Below are 18,455 nucleotides of genomic sequence, written 5' to 3'. Positions count from 1 at the left end.
AGGGTTCGGATCCCACATACAGACCGGTTCCCGCTCACTGGCTGAGCGGGGTGCGGGCGCGACACCGAGGGTTGTGATCTCGTTGCCGGTCCCGGTCCGGTATGGGCGCAACACTGAGGGTTGCGATCCGTTGCTGGACATGAAAAAAGACAAAAAGGGGAAAAAAAAGAATAAGAATACTTTTATGGGATTTTTAAAAAAAACTTCAGATAACTTATTAAATGAACTGCAGTGGATGGACATAATCCCAACTAGAAATTTGCCAACTGAATAAATGTTCAAGGTGAGACTTGAGGGACAGATTCATTCAGACATGAAGATAGCAACCCTGTTGTAAGAAGAGTCAAAGTAACAGACTAGGTTCTGTGAGGTGAGATTCTGTACATAAATATAAGATGTCTTTTTTCAGTCTGTATTTTCACTTGAATGGAATATTTTTAGTCAGTATCCTTTGTAAATGTGCAGAAATGCCAACTTGGTGTACACACCTTTTATTTTGACCGCCATCTAGTTTCGTTAATGAAAACCTTGTATCACACTTAGCCCCATTTTAATTCCTTTAAGTTATCTTGGATGTTGGGGTGATATAAAGGCAGGAGCCTAGAATGACTCTGAGGTTTCTCTTTTAACTGCCAGGATTGATTGTTGGTGCCATAAAACAGGGTAGGAAATAAGTGCGAAAAATACATTTGAGGCATCTGCGGTCCATGGAGGGGTTAGTGTCTGTTGAGTACAAGGTCCTGTGCGTGGCTTACCAGACCTACCCACTCTGTCCCTGCTTTCTTCTCCAGCCACTGTCCCCCTGCAGCCTGTGCTTTCACCACATCTGCCTGCTCACTGGCTCTCAGTTTGCACTGGCTGTTCCCTCTGGCTGGATCCCCTCTGGGACCCCTCTCCTTCTGTCACCCAGGCAGCTCCTGTTTGAACACCTCCCATGACAGCACTCACACAGCATCATCAGATGGCACGGCATTAGTGGTTCAGAAAGTGAGCTCTGGAGCCAGTCTGTCTGGGTTTAAACACCAGCTCCTCCCTTACCCTGCAGCGACCTCGGCATTAACTCTGTTTCCTAAGACAGTGGAGGTAATATTAGAACGTCTCATAGAACTATTAAGAAGATTAAATGAGTTATACATTTAAAGCACTTAAAACAGTATGGCACATAAAGTGTTCTATAAATCGTTGCTCTTATTATTAGCCGCTGTCTTACAAAACAGCCCATATCATCTTTTATTTTTTAAAAAATGTATTTAAAGTTTTATTGTGGGAACAGTTTTGCCAAATAGTGCCGATTTAAAATAGTGCTTCTTCTGGTCTTTTCTAAAACTTAGCACAAACAACCGTTTTAAGTCATTTTTGTCAGGTATTTTTTCCTACTTTTTAACTTTTAAATCACTTTTTTTGTGGAGTGCTGTAATCTGTATACCGCCCATCTTTTATGCCTGTGTTGTAGTAGTTTTCTTAAGCATTTCCTGATACTTGAGCATATGGATTATTTCGAATTTTTTATTATTCTGGTTGGTGGAGTTTTCCTGAAAAGTGAGATTTTTGAGTCAGATTTTATTTTTATTTTCTTTTATTATCAATTTCTCCAAGTGTTCTCTAAAATGCTTCTATAATCTATTATAACCATACATATCTATTAACCATTAAAAGCGCTAGCATAAGAAATTTAAGCATTTCTGAATAATGATTAAAATATCCTCTTTTTAACTTTTGAATATAAGTTGAGAGCAATATCACAAGGGGTCATGAAGTTTAACTTTTTCCAACATATATAAATTACTATAGTTTAAAAAACTGACTTGGAAATATGTTAAGCTATAGACTTGGTTAATCCTAAATTACGGCAACCTGTTAGCTTTTTGATGTAGTGCCTATAATTTAGTTTCTCAGAAAAAGAACCCATTTGGAATAAAGTTGTTAAACAAAATTGATGATTTCTTTTCACTACAGTGCTATTCCCTTTTCATATTTTAGTGTATTCAAAGAACATTTTTTTTTTCCTTTTTGTCTTTTTTCGTGTCCGGCAACGGATCGCAACCCTCAGTGTCGCGCCCATACCGGACCGGGACCGGCAACGGGATCGCAACCCTCGGTGTTGCGCCCGCACCTCGCTCAGCCAGTGAGCGGGAACCGGTCTGTATGTGGGATCCAAACCCTTGGCGGGAGCGCCACCGCGCTCCCAAGTGGCGCACTGTAGCAGTGCACCACCGGGCCGGCCCTCAAAGAACATTTTATAGCACAATTATATCTATTATAAATGTCAATGTAAGAAATTCAAAAATTTATTCATAATGATCCAAATGTCCTTTAAAAATTTTTTTAGATCAGAGAAAATTCTGTACTATCCACTGCACTGGTTACTTGAGAAGCTGGCCTCCAAATATTGTTGGAATGGAAGAAGAAAGACACAGTAAGAAAGACAACAGTCACTCCACCTGCCTTGTTGCCATTGGAAGATTACATCCATGTACTGTCCCACAGAATGGTGGAGAGATTAAAGTGAAACCACCTGAATTTATAACCCGATTTGCAATGAATGGAAAATTTGTCTATGTAGATCAAAGGTAAACATCTGCATGCCATAATGATTAGAGTTCAATGGGATATTTAAGGCTATTAAAGATGTCTTAATAGCACTGCTGTGTTGTTTTTTATGGCTTCGGAATAGAAAATAAAGTTTAAGTGAAATAAGGATATGTTTGTTTCAAGTAAATTTGTTCAAGACAAAGTATAAACTTGCAATAAAACTTCCTAGCCAGTGGTGCGGAACGGGGCCTGGTCTGTGGCCCCAATTTTACTGGTCAATGGTAGTAAGAGCGTACCCTGGATTGGGTGGGTGACCTCAAGCCTGACTGTACTGTGCTGTAGCCCCTGTCTGCGTCCAGAACAGCCAAAGGCAGCCAAAGGGAACACATGGGCTACTTGTCCCCCAGTCCATTTCTCTAATCCCTTGTTATGGGCCTTCAGTATTCTGGGAGGGAGTACACTCACCAATCTGAAGTTTACTTTCCATTTTAAACCAGGGCAACAGCAATCTTAGGATATTTGCCTCAGGAACTGTTGGGAACTTCTTGTTATGAATATTTTCATCAAGATGATCACAGTAATTTGACTGACAAGCACAAAGCAGGTGGGTATGCATCAAGTGGGGTACTTTTTTAACCCTTAATTTCTCATTCCTGTGAAATCTGAAACTTGAGTGAATCTGCAAGGCATTGATTTTTATAATGATACACTGTTATGCTGATTATTACCTTTTCTTGTTAAGTTCTACAGAGTAAGGAGAAAATATCTACAGACTCATACAAATTCAGAGCAAAAGATGGCTCTTTTGTAACTTTAAAAAGCCAGTGGTTTAGTTTCACAAATCCTTGGACCAAAGAACTGGAATATATTGTGTCTGTCAACACTTTAGTTTTGTAAGTAATTTTTTATGTTGTTAAGACCTTTATATTAATTTCGAATGAATATCTTTGCTTTTCTCTTCTCATCTTGCTAATTCATTAAAATGGTATGATCCTCTGGCCATATATTACCACTCGAGATATATATTTTGAGAAATTCATTTTCTGTTTATTGGCATTAGTTCTCAGAATTAAGTTAGAAGTTTGCCCTTTTGTAATATATTCCTTCTTACTTGGTGTGATATATGATAGTAAAGGCATTTATTCAGGCATTTCTTTCCTACCCTCCATGGCCATACAACAAACGAAGTAGATATGTCTTTAAACTTTATATCATTGTAAAAAATTGTTTTGTCCTCCCATCATTTTTGTGTGGACATCTTCTAAGGCTTGGGTGCCACATGTGTCTGTGCAGGGTGTGCCCAGCACGGGGGTGCTTGGCCAAAGAGTGAGCAGAAATCCAGCCCAAGTGTTGCTTAGCAAGCCCTAATCTGGAGCTGTGCCAGCCTGAAGGGAGAGCCACCTTTTCCTGATTTGCATAATATACTACTATGGCCTTGTCTTAAGTTTTATTTTTCTGTAAGTTTCTCTTTGAAATTGCTATAAGGTTTCATCAATCCAGTTTTGCTTCCTTATTTACAAAATTTAATTTAAAAAAACTAATAAAAATTTAGTACTTCCAATATTCTCTCACCCATCCCAATAATCTTTGGCTTCTTATCATTAGTACATGAACTGAGAGTTTGTTACTGTGAGAACGTGCACTTTATGGAGTAACAGGGCATTTGGCAGATGCCGTGATACTTAGCACATCAATACCTTGATCTCTGGCAGTGATATTAATAATATGTGTATATAAAACATAAATGAGCCAAGAATTGATAAATCTAATACACAGAGCTTAATGTAATTGCTTTAACGATTCCCTTCACCTTAGAGAAAAAATCAGCTACAGTGTTTCTTAATTCTAGGGGGCATAGTGAGACTGGAGAAGCACCGTTATTTCCTCTCAGCTCTCAATTATCAGAAGGTGAGTTAGTTTCAGAGGATGGAAGACTTATTGCTAAGACAGACGAGTATTTGTTAAGGCTATTTCTATTATTAGGAAGTTGCTATCTTTTACTGTCTCAGAGAGGGAAAAATTTCAAGGTGAAATTGAAAAGATTTCTGTGGGTTGGGTTATGGGAATCCCAACTTTGGGTTAGAAGTAAGAGACTAAGTTCAAAGGGAAACAAATATCCCATTTGAAACTCCCAGGGGTACCACCATATTCCTCTCTAAATTCCCACAGCACTGTGCTCACACTTCTGTTATAATCTTTCCTGGGACTACAGTTAGTTGTGCAATGAAGTGGCTTTCTACCAGACTGTGAGTTCTTCAGCAGCAGGAATGGTGTTTGATCCATTCCCTGTCCCCAGAAGCTTGCATTGTTCCTTGTCCATTGTGGCACTCACTAAATATCTGTTGGACAGATTAATGAAAAGTATTAAGGGGCAGCTTTTGCTTATTTGTGTTAGTTATTAATAAATGCAATTGCATTAGTAATCCACAGAAATGTATTAATATATTGTATAAATAAAAACAAAAATATCAGGAAGTATCAACAAAGTAGTACTGATCTGGCTTTAGTGTGGAGATTAAAGTGGGAAGGATCTGTACTCAGGGGCCACAGGTCATGATCGTGCCCTCATGACTTTCTACATATTTGATTCATATCACTCTTTATATGCATCTGAGAGCATCTTGAGTTATGTTTGTAATGCAAAGATGAATGTTTTCTAACATTTTAGGATGCAGCTAATCTATTTCTTTTAAGGAGAGAACTGGGAGGTTGTTTGAATTCTAAGGAAGATATTAACCAAAATTATATACTCAATTGAATTTTTCCTTTTGTTATTACTTAGAATCCTCTAGACAGTCTTGCATCAGTGTGCCTGAAGCGTCTACTGGAACAGTACTTGGTGCTGGTAGTGTTGGAACAGATATTGCAAATGAAGTTCTGGATTTACAAAGGTAATGTTTTATTGCTGCTAATATTTTCACAAGTAAAATGATCATATTTACAAAACCAATATACAAAAAATCAATAGTTTCCCTATATGTAGACAATAACCAGTTTAATAATATAATGGGAAAGATGATCACCTTTACAGTAGCGACAAAAAAGATAAAATGTTTAAGATATAAATTTTACAAGCAGTGTCCAGACCTACATGAAAAATAACCAAAGTCTGCAATGGTATGTGAAAGATGCCTAAAACAACTTTCCTGATATAAACTTTTTTTCAATGGGAAGACTCAGTATTGTAAGGATATCAGTGTTCCTTAAACTAACCTATGAATTCAATTTGAATCCAATGAAAATACTACTATACATTTGTTTTTTGGATTCCAACAAATGATGCTAACCATATTAAAATATCCATAAAACTTCTGAAAAATTAAAGAAATATAGTGAGACTAACCCTAAAAGACATTAAAATGTGCTATAAAGCAATAGTCACTAAAATATTTGTGTACAGACTACAGTAGATCAATGTAAAAGATTAGATTTCAGAAATAGACTCAAATGCATATGGAAATGTATTATATGGTAAAAATGACATTTTAAATCAGTAAGTAGAAATGAATTAAGTAGGGCATTATAATAACCGTGTAACCATTTGGCAGAAAAATAAAGCTAGACCCCTACTTTATTCTTTACACTAAAATAAATTCCAGGTAAATTAAGAGTTCAAAGTAAAACTATAAAAGTATTTCAAGAATGCAGGTATGGATTTTTATAATCTGAATTTGGAAAAAGTCCTTTCTAAACATCACACAAAATCTAGAATTCATTAAGAAAAAAAAATCAATAAATTTAATTATATAAAAATTAAAAATTTAAGCATTAACCACCATAATAACAAAGTTAAAAGATAAATTATAAACTGTGGAAAATGTATGCATTTCATATGATAAAACAGACTGTATTAATATATAAACAGTTTTGTAGTGTAAAGAATAAAGTTATTAAACTTTATATGCTTTTTATATATTAAGCCGTTTATTAAACTTTATGTAGAATGTAAAGAATAGTCATTAAACAATTTTTTTAAATAATTCAATTTTTTAAAAAGTTGATAGACATAAACAAAGAAAAATAAAAATGGCCAAGAAACTTTAAAAATTGCTTAACTCTACTCATAGTTAAAGATAAATTTATACACAAAATTAAAAATAATGAGGTTCCTTTTTTCATTTAGAAGATTATCAAAGATTTGAAAGTTTGATAATATTTGATATTGGCAAGAGTATAAGGAAACAGGTACGCATAAACTGTTTCTGGGAGTATAAATTTGTGCAATATTGGAGGGTAATTATACAATACCCATAAAAAATGTAATTGTGTATATTCTTAGACTCAACAATTCTACCCCAGGAGCAAACACTTTTCCACAACTGTGCAAAGATCTATGAACAAGACTTCACTGCTGCATTGTTTACAGTAGTGGTTTAAATATTCAAATATTTATCATAACCATAACTTGTTATAGAATATTTATACAGTGGAATACTCTGCAACTATTAAAAATGAGGTAGCTCTATTTATGCTAATATAGAAAGATCTTTAAAATATATGGTAAATAGAAAAAAAGCCCAGAATAGAAAAAAAAGAATAATAAGTATAATAACTCACTTGTATAAGGAAAGAGAATGACATATCTGTATATATGTGTGGGCATGTATGTATACAGGCCCATAATTACCCATCTAAAATACTTGGGACTATATATGTTTCAAACTCAGAATATCTTTGAATTTTAGGAAAATAGTGTTTTGGAAATCAAATTTTAAGAAGTATGGATACTGCCACAGATGCATTACACTAACTGATTTGAAAATCTACTACAAAGTTATAGTAATCAAAACAGCATGGTACTGGCATAAAAACAGACATGTACAAGACTACTGGAACAGAATAGAGAGCCCAGAAATAAATCCATGCATTTATGGTTAACTGATTTTCAACAAAGATGCCAGGAACTCACGATGGGGAAAGGGCAGTCTTTTCAGTAAATGGTGCTGGGAAAAGCTGATACCCACATGCAGAAGAATGAAATTAGACCCTCATCTCAAACCATGTACAAAAACCAACTCATAATAGATTAAAGCCTTAAATGTAATACCCAGAAGTGTACAAACCGCTAGAAGAAAACACAGGGGGAAAGCTCCAAGACATTGGTCTGGGCAGTGATTTTTGAATGTGGTCCCAAAAGCACAGGCAACGAAAGCAAAGCAGACAAATGGGATTACATCAAACTAAAAAACTTCTGCAGAAAAAAGTAAACAATCAACAGAGTGAAGAGACAACCTATGGAACAGGAGAATATATTCGAAAGCAAAGCAGACAAATGGGATTACATCAAACTAAAAAACTTTTGCAGAAAAAAGTAAACAATCAACAGAGTGAAGAGACAACCTATGGAACAGGAGAATATATTCGTAATAACTTCGTATAGCATACATTGCAAACCATATATAGGGATAAAATCCAAAATATATAAAGAACTCAACTATTCTTCAATTGTAAGAAAATAACCTGATTTAAAAAGGGGTGAAGGTTATGAATATAGTTAGCTCTCAAATGACGAATATAATAATATTGTATTTTTTGTTTTTTTTTTCCTTTTTGTCTTTTTTACTGACTGGTAACCTTTTTTTTTTTTTGGTTTTTTTTTCCTTTTTGTCTTTTTTACTGACCGGTAACAGGATCACAACCCTCGGTGTCGTGCCTGTACCGGGGACCGGCAACGGGATCACAACCCTCGGTGTCGCGTCCGCACCGCACTCAGCCAGTGAGCGGGAACCGGTCTCCACATGGGATCCAAACCATCAGCGGGAGCGCCGCTGCACTCCCAAGCGGCGCACTCGCCAGTGCGCCACCGGGCTGGCCCAATAATATTGTTAAAATAAACGAATATAGTTAGTTCTCAAGTTCATGCAAATGTTCAAGTTCATGAAAAAAATACTCAACATCCCTAATCATCAGAAAAATACAAATTGATATCACAATGAGATATTATCTCATACCTGTTAGAATGGCTATTATCAAAAAGACAAAAGATAACAAGTGTTGGTGAGGATGTGAAGAAAAGGGAACATTTGCACACCGTGGGTGGGACTGTAAACTAGTGCAGCCATCATGGAAAACAGTAGGGAGGTTCCTCAAAAAATTGGAAGTAGAACTACCATATGATCCAGCAATCCCACTTCTGGGTATTTATCCAAGGGAAATGAAGTCAGCATGTTGAAGAGATGTCTACACTCCCATGTTCATTGCAGCATTATTCAGAATAGCCAAGATATGAAATCAATCTAAATGTTCATAGACAGATTAAAGGATAGAGAAAATGGGATGTATGTCGTCATGTGTTGCCTAATGACAAGGATATGTTCTGAGAAATGCATCATTAAGCAATTTTGTCATTGTGCAAACATCATAGAGTGTACTTACACAAATCTTGATGATATAGCCTACTGCACACCTAAGCTATATGGTATAGCCACCATCATATACATAGTCTGTCGACTGAAATGCCATTATGTGGCACATGACTGCACACACACACACACACACACACGCACACACACGCACACACATGCACGCACGATGGGATACTATTCTGCCTTAAAAAAGAAGGAAATCCTGTCATTTGCAACATGGTGAACCTGGAAGACATTATGTTAAGTGAAATAAGCCAGACACTGAAAGACAAATACTATATGATCCCACTGGTATGTGGAATCTAAAAGAGTTGAATTAAGAAGCAGAGGGTAGAATGATGTTTACCAGGGGTTGGGGTAGGAAGGGCGGATTGGGCAGATGTTGGTCACAGGGTACAAAGTTTCAGTTAGGCAGGGTGAATAAGTTCAGGAGATCTATTGTATAGCATGGTGACTATGCTAAGAGAGTAAATCTTAAGTGTTCTTAATACAAAAAATGGTTAAGTGTGTAAGGTGAATATGTTAATTAACTTGATTTAATCATTTCACAGTATATACATATCTCAAAGCATCATGTTGTATGTTGTAAATATATACAATTTTTGTCAATTTTGTTATGTTAATAAAGCTGGGGCTAGGAAACATGAACCACAGAATGAAAAACTGGCCAATCTCTTAACATAGATTGTCCCGTGGAAAATCCCCCAGACAGGTCACCAATCTTCTCATCTCTGTGTTTTCCTACCTAAGACACTTCATTCCTTTGTTTAAATTTCTCCCTCCATAGTTTCTCATCAAAACTGCTTTCTTGGGAATACATGAACACATAAAGTTATCTTTATGCCATTCTGTTAACTATGTATGTGTTTCATTGATTTTTTTTTTTTTTAGCCTGGGGATGATCTGTTACAGTAAAAATATAATGTATTTTTCACTTAAAAAGGGTTACAGAATTTCAGTAAATCTTTCTTTACTCTCAGTTCTGGCATTTAGCATCTTGATGAGGAACTGATTCTTACTGTGAGTGTCTGTTTTAAATTGTGTTGTGTTATTCTGTTACTTTGCCACATGCTACATTGACAGGTAACATGACTTACTTAAGAGCTTTTACCTCACAGCTTTATTTTTTTATTACCGTGGAGTGTTAGCACTCCATAGTTAAAAATAAGCCTGGCACCTAACAAGTCAGTCTAATTGGGAAAGCTGTTGTGATACTCAGTCTCAAGTTCCTGTATTTTTATCAGTAGATTATTATGCATTCAGAGGAGAAAATTTCCTTCTGAAATGTGTAAATAGAACAAACATTTTATGTATCACTTTTGAAAGGTTACAGTCGTCTTCATCCCTTGATGACACAAGTCCAGCAGACTTAATGAAAGACACTCACACTGTCAACTGCAGGAATGTAAGTACACTCGTAAATGATAATATTTATGAAATAAATGAACAATAAAATTTGCTCCTTGTTGATTATTTCTTTAAAGAAAAGAAGCCATCCTGTAAAAAAAAAAGTGAACTCTTTCTGGCCACACAGTGGTTTTTAAGAGGCAGTGTAGAATAGTGGTTAAGGATGAAGCTGTAGGAAGCATCCTGTCGGGGTCTAAGTCGTGACTCAGACACTTACTGCTGTGTATCCTCAGCTTGTTACTTAAACTATCTATACTTCAATTTCCTCATCTGTAAAACAGGGATAATAATGTCATTGATTTCCTGGAGGTGTGTGAAAATTAAGTAATTAAGTAGAAAAATAGACAAAAACTCTCAAAACAGTGCCTGGCACACAGTAAGTGCTCAATGTATGGTAGCTATTATTATTGTTGTTATTTTAATAGGTTTCAATTCAATGAATGAAAAAATCCTTGTGGTTTGGAAAAAAAAATTTAAACAATATGAGCTGCAGAGTTAAATATACTATTTAACTCAATTGAACAAATACTAGCTGTTTGAAATGCAATGTTAATGCATATATAAAAAATGACTAAACCTAGTGCTGCTGGAAGACTGAAATAAAGTATAATTCTAACATAACACAGACAACAAAAAGCTATAAAGTAGGTATGTAAAATAAGTGGTATAAGAATACAGGAGAAAAAAAAATTACATCTGACCAGGGACAAACAGGAACTTGAAAATACCAATATGTATTTTTAAACAAATATCATAAGTCTTCTGGTCTGTCATTTGTACTTTCGTTTATTTATACATTTAGCAAACGTTTGCTGGCAATCTGCTAAAAACAGATTTAAATCATAATAAACAAAAATCTCTAAGTAGTGTACATTATATAGGCATTCCATAGGTAAATGCATGAGGCAATGTAGGTAAATGATTTATTTTGTGAGCTACGTTGATTAGATTGTTTAGCCAGTAATTTTGATGAAAGCATCTGGTTTAATCTGTTACCCACTCCAAAACAGTATTTCTTGAAGTAGTTTTATATGAGGTATAGTTCTGCCATCATTTTTTAAAAACTGAAATAACTTCGAGCATTTGAAGGAAGAAGGAAATTTTCCTTCTTAAGCCAAAACTTTTTCTTATAGTCTGTAACTTTAGAATGTGGGCTTTGGAGTCAGGTAGCTTGGGGTTAAGATCATGGCTTCAACCCTTGGGCAAGATATCAGTCTCTTTAAGCTTCAGATTCATGACCTGTAACACAGCTACCTCACATTTGAAGAGTGGAGTGAGATGGTGCCTGTGGAGAGCTGGGCACCTCGTATGCAGTAAGTGCAAGCTGCCGTGTGTAGGGTGGTCGTGGAGGTGCTGGCACAGGCCCACGTCTGTCCAGTAACTTCTGAGAGGTCTTTATTTCATTCAAGTCGGAACCTTACTAACTGTTATTGTGACTGTCTTTTCAGATGTCAAATAAGGAGTTGTTTCCACTAAGTCCCTCTGAAATGGGGGAGCTGGAGCCTACCAGGCAAACCCAGAGCACAGTTGCTGTCCACAGGCAGGAACCCCTCCTCAGTAAGTTTTCTTTGCAAACTGCTGGCTGTTTTGGTTTTCCAAAAACTCCCTCTTAATTACTGTTTTTTCAGGTGCAAGAGATTTCCAGAGAAGCAAATAGTTTTAAAACTAAGATGTTTTCATTCAAAATTTCTAATTACAATAATCATACTCCTGATTTTAAAATGTATGTTACTTAATGGATGTGTCATTAAAAATTCAGTAATCAGGGCCGGCCCGGTGGCGCACTGGATAAGTGCGCCGCTTGGGAAGCGCGGCGGCGCTCCCGCCCAAGGGTTCGGATCCCACATACAGACCAGTTCCTGCTCACTGGCTGAGCGAGGCACGGGAGCAACACCGAGGGTTGCAATCCCGTTGCCGGTCCCCGGTCCGGTACGGGGGCAACACTGAGGGTTGCGATCCGTTGCCGGACACGGAAAAAGACAAAAAAAAAAAAAAAAAAATTCAGTAATCAACTCAATGAGCTATGGGTATTGCTAACTACACATAATTTAAATAAAACTAAGGTATTTCTAACTAAGAAAAGAGGTCCATTATCAAGAATTATTAAGAAATTTAGAAAGGTACAAGTCATAAGAAGTTTAAGATGTAACCATTCATTTTAATAATGTTTATGCAAAGTCCAAATCAAGTAAATTAAAATGACATAGTGTCTTAGTCCATTTTATGCTACTATAACAGAATACCACAGACTGAGTAATTTATAATGAACAGAAATTTATTTGGCTCATGTTTCTGGAGGCTGGGAAGTCCAAGATTTAGGTACCAGCATTTGGCAATGGCCTTCTTGCTGTGTCATCCCATGTAGAAGGTGAGAGGGTGACAGAAGGCAAAAGAGGGCTGAACTCACTTTTATAACCAGTGCAATCCTGCAATAACAACGTGAATCCATTCGTGAAGACAGAGCACTCATAACCTAATCTCTTATTAGGCCCCCCTTCCCAACACTGTTGCATTGGGGATTAAGTCTGCAACACGTGAACTTTGGGGGGCAGGTTCAACCCATAGGACATGGTTTCATACCCCCTGTAACCAGCCTTGCTCTGCTGAAAGCATATGTTAAAGAGAATCAAAGGACTTGAAGGAACCTGGATATCAGCTTCAAACACACATCAAGCCACATATTAATTATCTCAAATTCTATTGCACTTTGAAAGCTATCTCGAAAACTTTGGTTAATCTTTGTCTGCATTTTAACCCTTAATTTCTAGAACCTGTTCCTATCTCTAACTTAAATCTCATTTCCATGACTCCTCTTTTTTTCTTTTTTCAATCAAAAATCTGGTTATCCCCTTTTTATAAGAAAATTTCAAGCTTTTGGTAGATGAAGCTTTTGTCTCAGCCTTTTCATTTTAGGACTAACTAGAGTTTTTTCACAAAGTAAATTCAAGTTAAATTTCTCCTTCTAGGCTCTCTACACACACATAACCCCCAGCCCCTAACTTCCAACTGTCTAGGAATCTGTACCCTTTAGTGGTGTCAATTTCTGTTACAAAACTCATAGACTAGCTCACTTATATGCATCAGATGAATTAAGTGCAATTTATGTGACAGCAGATTGTTATAAAAATAGGTGACACACTTAAAAATATATGAGGCTTCTGCAATTTAAGATTTATACTTTTGCCTTCAGAAACACACTGTATGGGGCCGGCCCGGTGGCGCACTGCTACAGTGAGCCGCTTGGGAGCGCGGCGGCGCTCCCGCCGAGGGTTCGGATCCCACATACAGACCGGTTCCCGCTCACTGGCTGAGCGAGGGGCGGGCGCAGCACCGAGGGTTGCGATCCCGTTGCCGGTCCCGGTCCGGTGCGGGCGCGACACTGAGGGTTGCGGTCCATTGCCGGACACGAAAAAAGACAAAAAGGAATAAAAAAAAAAAGAAACGCACTGTATGGTGTTCCAGCCTTGCTTTGCCATTTTTGATGATAATCATTTTTTAACCTCCAAGTATGTGAAATGTGTGCCTTTTTTGATCACCTTTACTCACACGGGCCTGTGTTTTAATTTGATAGGTGATGGTGCCCAGCTGGATTTCGATGCCCTGTGTGACAATGACGACACAGCCATGGCTGCATTCATGAATTACTTAGAAGCAGAGGGGGGTCTGGGGGAGCCTGGTGACTTCAGTGACATCCAGTGGACACTCTAACATTTGATTTTTATGTTTAAAGTACTGTATTTATCTTTTATGAATGTTCTACCAATTTTTATACATTTGCACCTTACTCTCACAGGAACGTGGGGAAATAAGATGTTTTCCTCCAAAGAGAACCAATCAAGAGTTTATTACAGACCCTTTACTCAGTGAACCAGCTTAAATTCACTAATTGCCATAGTTTTGCTAAAACCAAGAATATCATGTACATATTGTTTTGGTTTTGTTTTTATTTTTGATGCAGTTTTTCTCAGTTTGGGGAATTTAATATATTGATGTTTTTCTTATGTCTAAGATTCACTTATAATAGTAGGTTTGTGTAATTTGGAACATTCCCATTTCTTGCTTATTTCCTTAATTGAGGACAGGGCTTACACACGTTAAGAAAACGGGGCGTTCTTGAACATTTAAAGCGACAGTGTAATTTATAGTCATAATCACAATGAATATTGTGTGTCATCTTTGTAGACTTAGGCAAGCACAAAGCTGGGATAATTGTGCTTAATTGAGCACTTTAAGATGGATATTACATGAGATGATTTCTTATTTAAAACTCAGAAAAAGTTGAAGGAGTTTCGACTTGCTTAGAAAAAAAGAAGGATCTTGAGCCCTAGATCTTGGTGATTAACCTCTGCATATAATATTTATTCTCAGTATAACCACTCAAGACTTTCATTACACATAGAACAGGTTTTTAATGTTGAAAACATGCTTAGTAAAAGGTGAGTCTAAGAGGAAGAAGTAGGCCCAGGAAGATTAAATGTCCTGTGTAAAGTCACACATTAAATTCACAAATTTTTTAATGTTTTATGTTTATAAACTAGTTTCTTCATACACATTTGGGAAGGCAACGATCTCACTGGTTAAATGACTAATTAACTGACCCAGGAATTAGCTGTGGACTTCTAGATTATTAGGCAATTACGGTTATTATTACCTGTAACCAAAGGTAGTGGAATAAATAGTAAGTACATGGTTTAAAATCATGAGACAATGAAAAATAATTTAAATATCAGTTTTAATTAAAAATGTGGAGAGCAGTTTTTGAATCGGTAATTAATCCAGAGGTGGCTCAAATTGAATGTTAAGTATTAAGATTATTTAAAATACTATGTATCTACATATTGGGGATCATACTTTTATAACGCCTTATGTTTTAATATCTATAGTGTGTTCTCATATATTCTATATACATATATGTATATGTATATATAAGTGTGTTCCTATATATTCTCTTTTGTGCCTCACAAATGGAAGTAAGATAGGCTGGAACCTAATGGACAAGCCCTCAGGCTCCAATGTGGGATTCAAATCCAGTTTTCTTTCTTATATGGTGCTACACCTTTTCAGAAAACTTCCCCTCAGAGCCCTTCACCAAACAAAGCACTATTTTGACCCTGCATGATATTTCTCTAGCTGTAGGTGATAGAGTAGAATTTTCACCAGACATGTTAATGACAAACATACCAACAGGCAATAACCAAAAGCAAATGTTCCCTTTAAGTGTGAAATTTGCAGTGGTTGTGTGGGCAAGGATGTGTTGGCACGTTGTTCTCTTGAGCTGATACAGTGTTCCAGCAATATCAGAGGGTCAGCACCATTCCTGGTCTGACACTTGAGGACTTGAGAGACCCCCAGGTTTAGAATAAGCCAAAGAAACCCTACAATGGGGAGGGGAAGGGGGGGATTGCTGTGCAGCAGCATAAGCATTATATTAAGTCTAAAGAAGGATGAAAGATCACTAAAGATTCTCTAAATCAGGCAGAGGGGCCTGCCTAGCAATATAACTTTCTTAGGGGACTGAATGAGCCATTGCAGTTTGGGCTTGGCCTTTAAAGAGTCTACCTGAGCTAGTGGCAGCAAAATAGACCATCTTGGCTGGACGGCCTCAAAAGCAGGTGGGGTGCACCCTCGTGATGCAAGGAATTGAGAGGCAGACCACTGCTGCCTTGTACAGTGGCAGTTTCTTCTCTTTGAAAGAGGAGAGTAATTCAACAGACCAATGGACAGATAGACAATTGAATGCTTTGTGCATGGTTTAATCCTTGATCAGTCCACTCTTATATTTTTCTGGAGATCCTCTTGCCCTGGACCCAGAATCCAATCCATGTGGTCTGATACTGTAGTTCTCCCAACTTTAGTGTTTCCTTCAAAATGCATTCCATTAACATTTGATTGCTGTTAGGAGTGACAGATATTTTTATGGCTTATACTGTATTACTTCTTTCTCCTACAAATTACTTTGGGTGAGAAATAATTGATCTATAAATTGCATGAAAGTATTATAAAAAGAGTACTGTAGTTGTTTTTTTTTTTTTAACCCTAAGAATTACCACTACAATAACAGTGGAGTGGGAAGAGTGCCTAGAATCAGAAGGCCCTATTCAGTCTCACTTTAGCTGTGCGACCTCAGGCAAGCCATTTAAATTCTCTGAGCCTCAGTTTCCTCATTTGTAAAAAGCAGTTTGATGTCTAAGTTTACTTCCAGCTATGATTCTGTGATTCCAGTCCACAGGACTTGAGCATTACGGTAGACCCTAGAGCTGCACTGTCCAATGCTGAAGCCACTAGCCACGTGTGGCTGCTGAGAACTTAAAATGTGGCCAGTACAAATTGAGATGTGTTGCAAATGTAAAACACATACCAGATTTTGAAGACTTAGTATTACAAAAATAATGTAAAACATCACATTAACAATTTTATATTAATGACGTGTTCAAATGATATTTTGGATATACTGAATTAAATAAAACATTAAAATTACACATGTCTCACCTTATATTTCTATTGGACAGTGCTGTTCTAGAACTTTTTATTACGTGGATATTATTGAAGTAGACCAAATGTTATACCAGAAGGATGATATTTACCTCTAAATACTATGTTTAAAGAGTAATTATTTATTGATCCTTTGTTCAGTACAATCAGATACCTATGAGCCTCTATCCATGTACCAAATTTAAAACTTTTTTGAAAATAGTAAACTTGAAAATGTTATCAGGCTGGCTGGATAGTTCAGTTGGTTAGAGCATGGTGCTAACACCAAGGTTCAGAGTTTGATCCCCATACCAGCCAGCTGCAAAATATATATATATATATATATATATATATATATATATATGATATTTATCAGTTATTTTATTACATGATGATAGCCTGAAATGAAATAAGTATGTTGACACCATATGGTCATCACTAAATGTGGAAATCCATTGAGAAACAGGAAGACAAACATGAAAATATAGAATGAGCTTTCTAATAAATAAATGGAATGAAAAGGAAGTGTTTATTTACAGTGTCACAACAGAAAAGGCTATAGCGGTTGTCAGACTTATGGAATCTCTGTAAACTCTGGGGCACAGGTATATGAAACAGCCAGTGTCTAGTTGCCAGACCATATTTAGTGGTGTCTGGTTTCAGATCCTCTCTAAAGAGGTATCAACCACTCAGGTAAGTCATCGTGGGGCTCTGGAGTTGGAAAGTCAGATTTGCCCTGCACAGTGTTATGGGCATAGAAGAGCTGACATCTACAATTATCTAGAAGCCATAAAGAAAAACTACTAAGTGACCACTAGGTGCCACTTTTCCATTTTTGTAGTGCTTGGTTTTCATTAGCAGATTAATATTTCCAAGCTCCATGGGGTCTATGAGAGGCTTTTTTGACTTCTGTGTCTAGAAGAAGTTAGCTGTCTGGTGTGGGTTGTTTATGAGAAATGCTTTCCAAGGGAAGTCTGGGAAGATCCTTCTCACATAATATAAGAACTTTGGCTTGGAGAGCTTTCCAGATGTGGTGCCAGGAAAAGCTGACCTTAGGAGGAAAACCTGTCCACCCTGGAATATGCTTTCTGAACGCGTTTGAGAGCGTATGGTGTGTATGTGTTACTCCTCGTACGTTCTCGAGTTTAGATGTCTTTTGTACAATTTCTAGCTCTTTTCCTGCTCACTTGCTCTTGTCTGTATATTGGTATTTTTAAAATTTTGTGGTAAATAATGAGTAAAATTAAATTATATTTTATAATAATTACTAGTTTATTGTTTTTTATTTTAATAAACTTCCTTCAAAAAAGTGTGTCCTTGGGCCAGCCCGGTGGCTCACTCGGGAGAGTGCGGCGCTGGTAGCGCTGAGGCCGCGGGTTCAGATCCTATATAGGGATGGCCGGTGCGCTCACTTGCTGACCGTGATGCGGACCACACTGTGCCGAGGGTTGCAATCCCCTTACCGGTCAAAAAAAAAAAAAAAAAGTGTCCTTAACTACTTTCCAACGTGGAAACATAGATTACGGAAACGATCCAGTGCTCCCAAACCACTAGGCAGAGGGGTACATTAAACTATGTTACCATACACATTTTAGGGTATGTTCATCAGGGTATGCTAATTGCTATAACAATTCCAAAATCTCAGTGGTTTAACCCAATAAAGGCTTCTTTTCACTCTCA

At 37.0% G+C, this 18,455-nt stretch overlaps 1 protein-coding gene across 5 annotated transcripts in view; it reads left to right on the top strand.

The window, feature by feature from the left end:
* The window catches only part of ARNTL2 (aryl hydrocarbon receptor nuclear translocator-like 2), an 82,030-nt gene extending 65,249 nt beyond the window's left edge, over positions 1-16,781 (top strand). For 4 of the 5 annotated variants that reach the window (XM_008569435.1, XM_008569431.1, XM_008569433.1 and 1 more), the window contains 8 exons: positions 2,330-2,570; positions 3,030-3,136; positions 3,275-3,425; positions 4,382-4,440; positions 5,315-5,423; positions 10,224-10,302; positions 11,753-11,861; positions 13,876-16,781. In XM_008569435.1, coding sequence (XP_008567657.1) covers positions 2,330-2,570; positions 3,030-3,136; positions 3,275-3,425; positions 4,382-4,440; positions 5,315-5,423; positions 10,224-10,302; positions 11,753-11,861; positions 13,876-14,012 — 992 coding nt within the window. In that variant the 3' untranslated portion in view covers positions 14,013-16,781. The remainder of the gene's footprint in view (positions 1-2,329; positions 2,571-3,029; positions 3,137-3,274; positions 3,426-4,381; positions 4,441-5,314; positions 5,424-10,223; positions 10,303-11,752; positions 11,862-13,875) is intronic. The other variant, XM_008569434.1, reaches the window with a different exon arrangement.
* Positions 16,782-18,455: the final 1,674 nt, after the last annotated feature.

The sequence above is a fragment of the Galeopterus variegatus genome, unplaced genomic scaffold, assembly GCF_000696425.1.
Source record: "Galeopterus variegatus unplaced genomic scaffold, G_variegatus-3.0.2 Scaffold496, whole genome shotgun sequence".
Taxonomy (NCBI): Eukaryota; Metazoa; Chordata; class Mammalia; order Dermoptera; family Cynocephalidae; genus Galeopterus; species Galeopterus variegatus.
The sequence above is the reverse complement of the archived record's forward strand: the minus strand, read 5'-3'. Positions and strand labels throughout refer to the sequence as shown.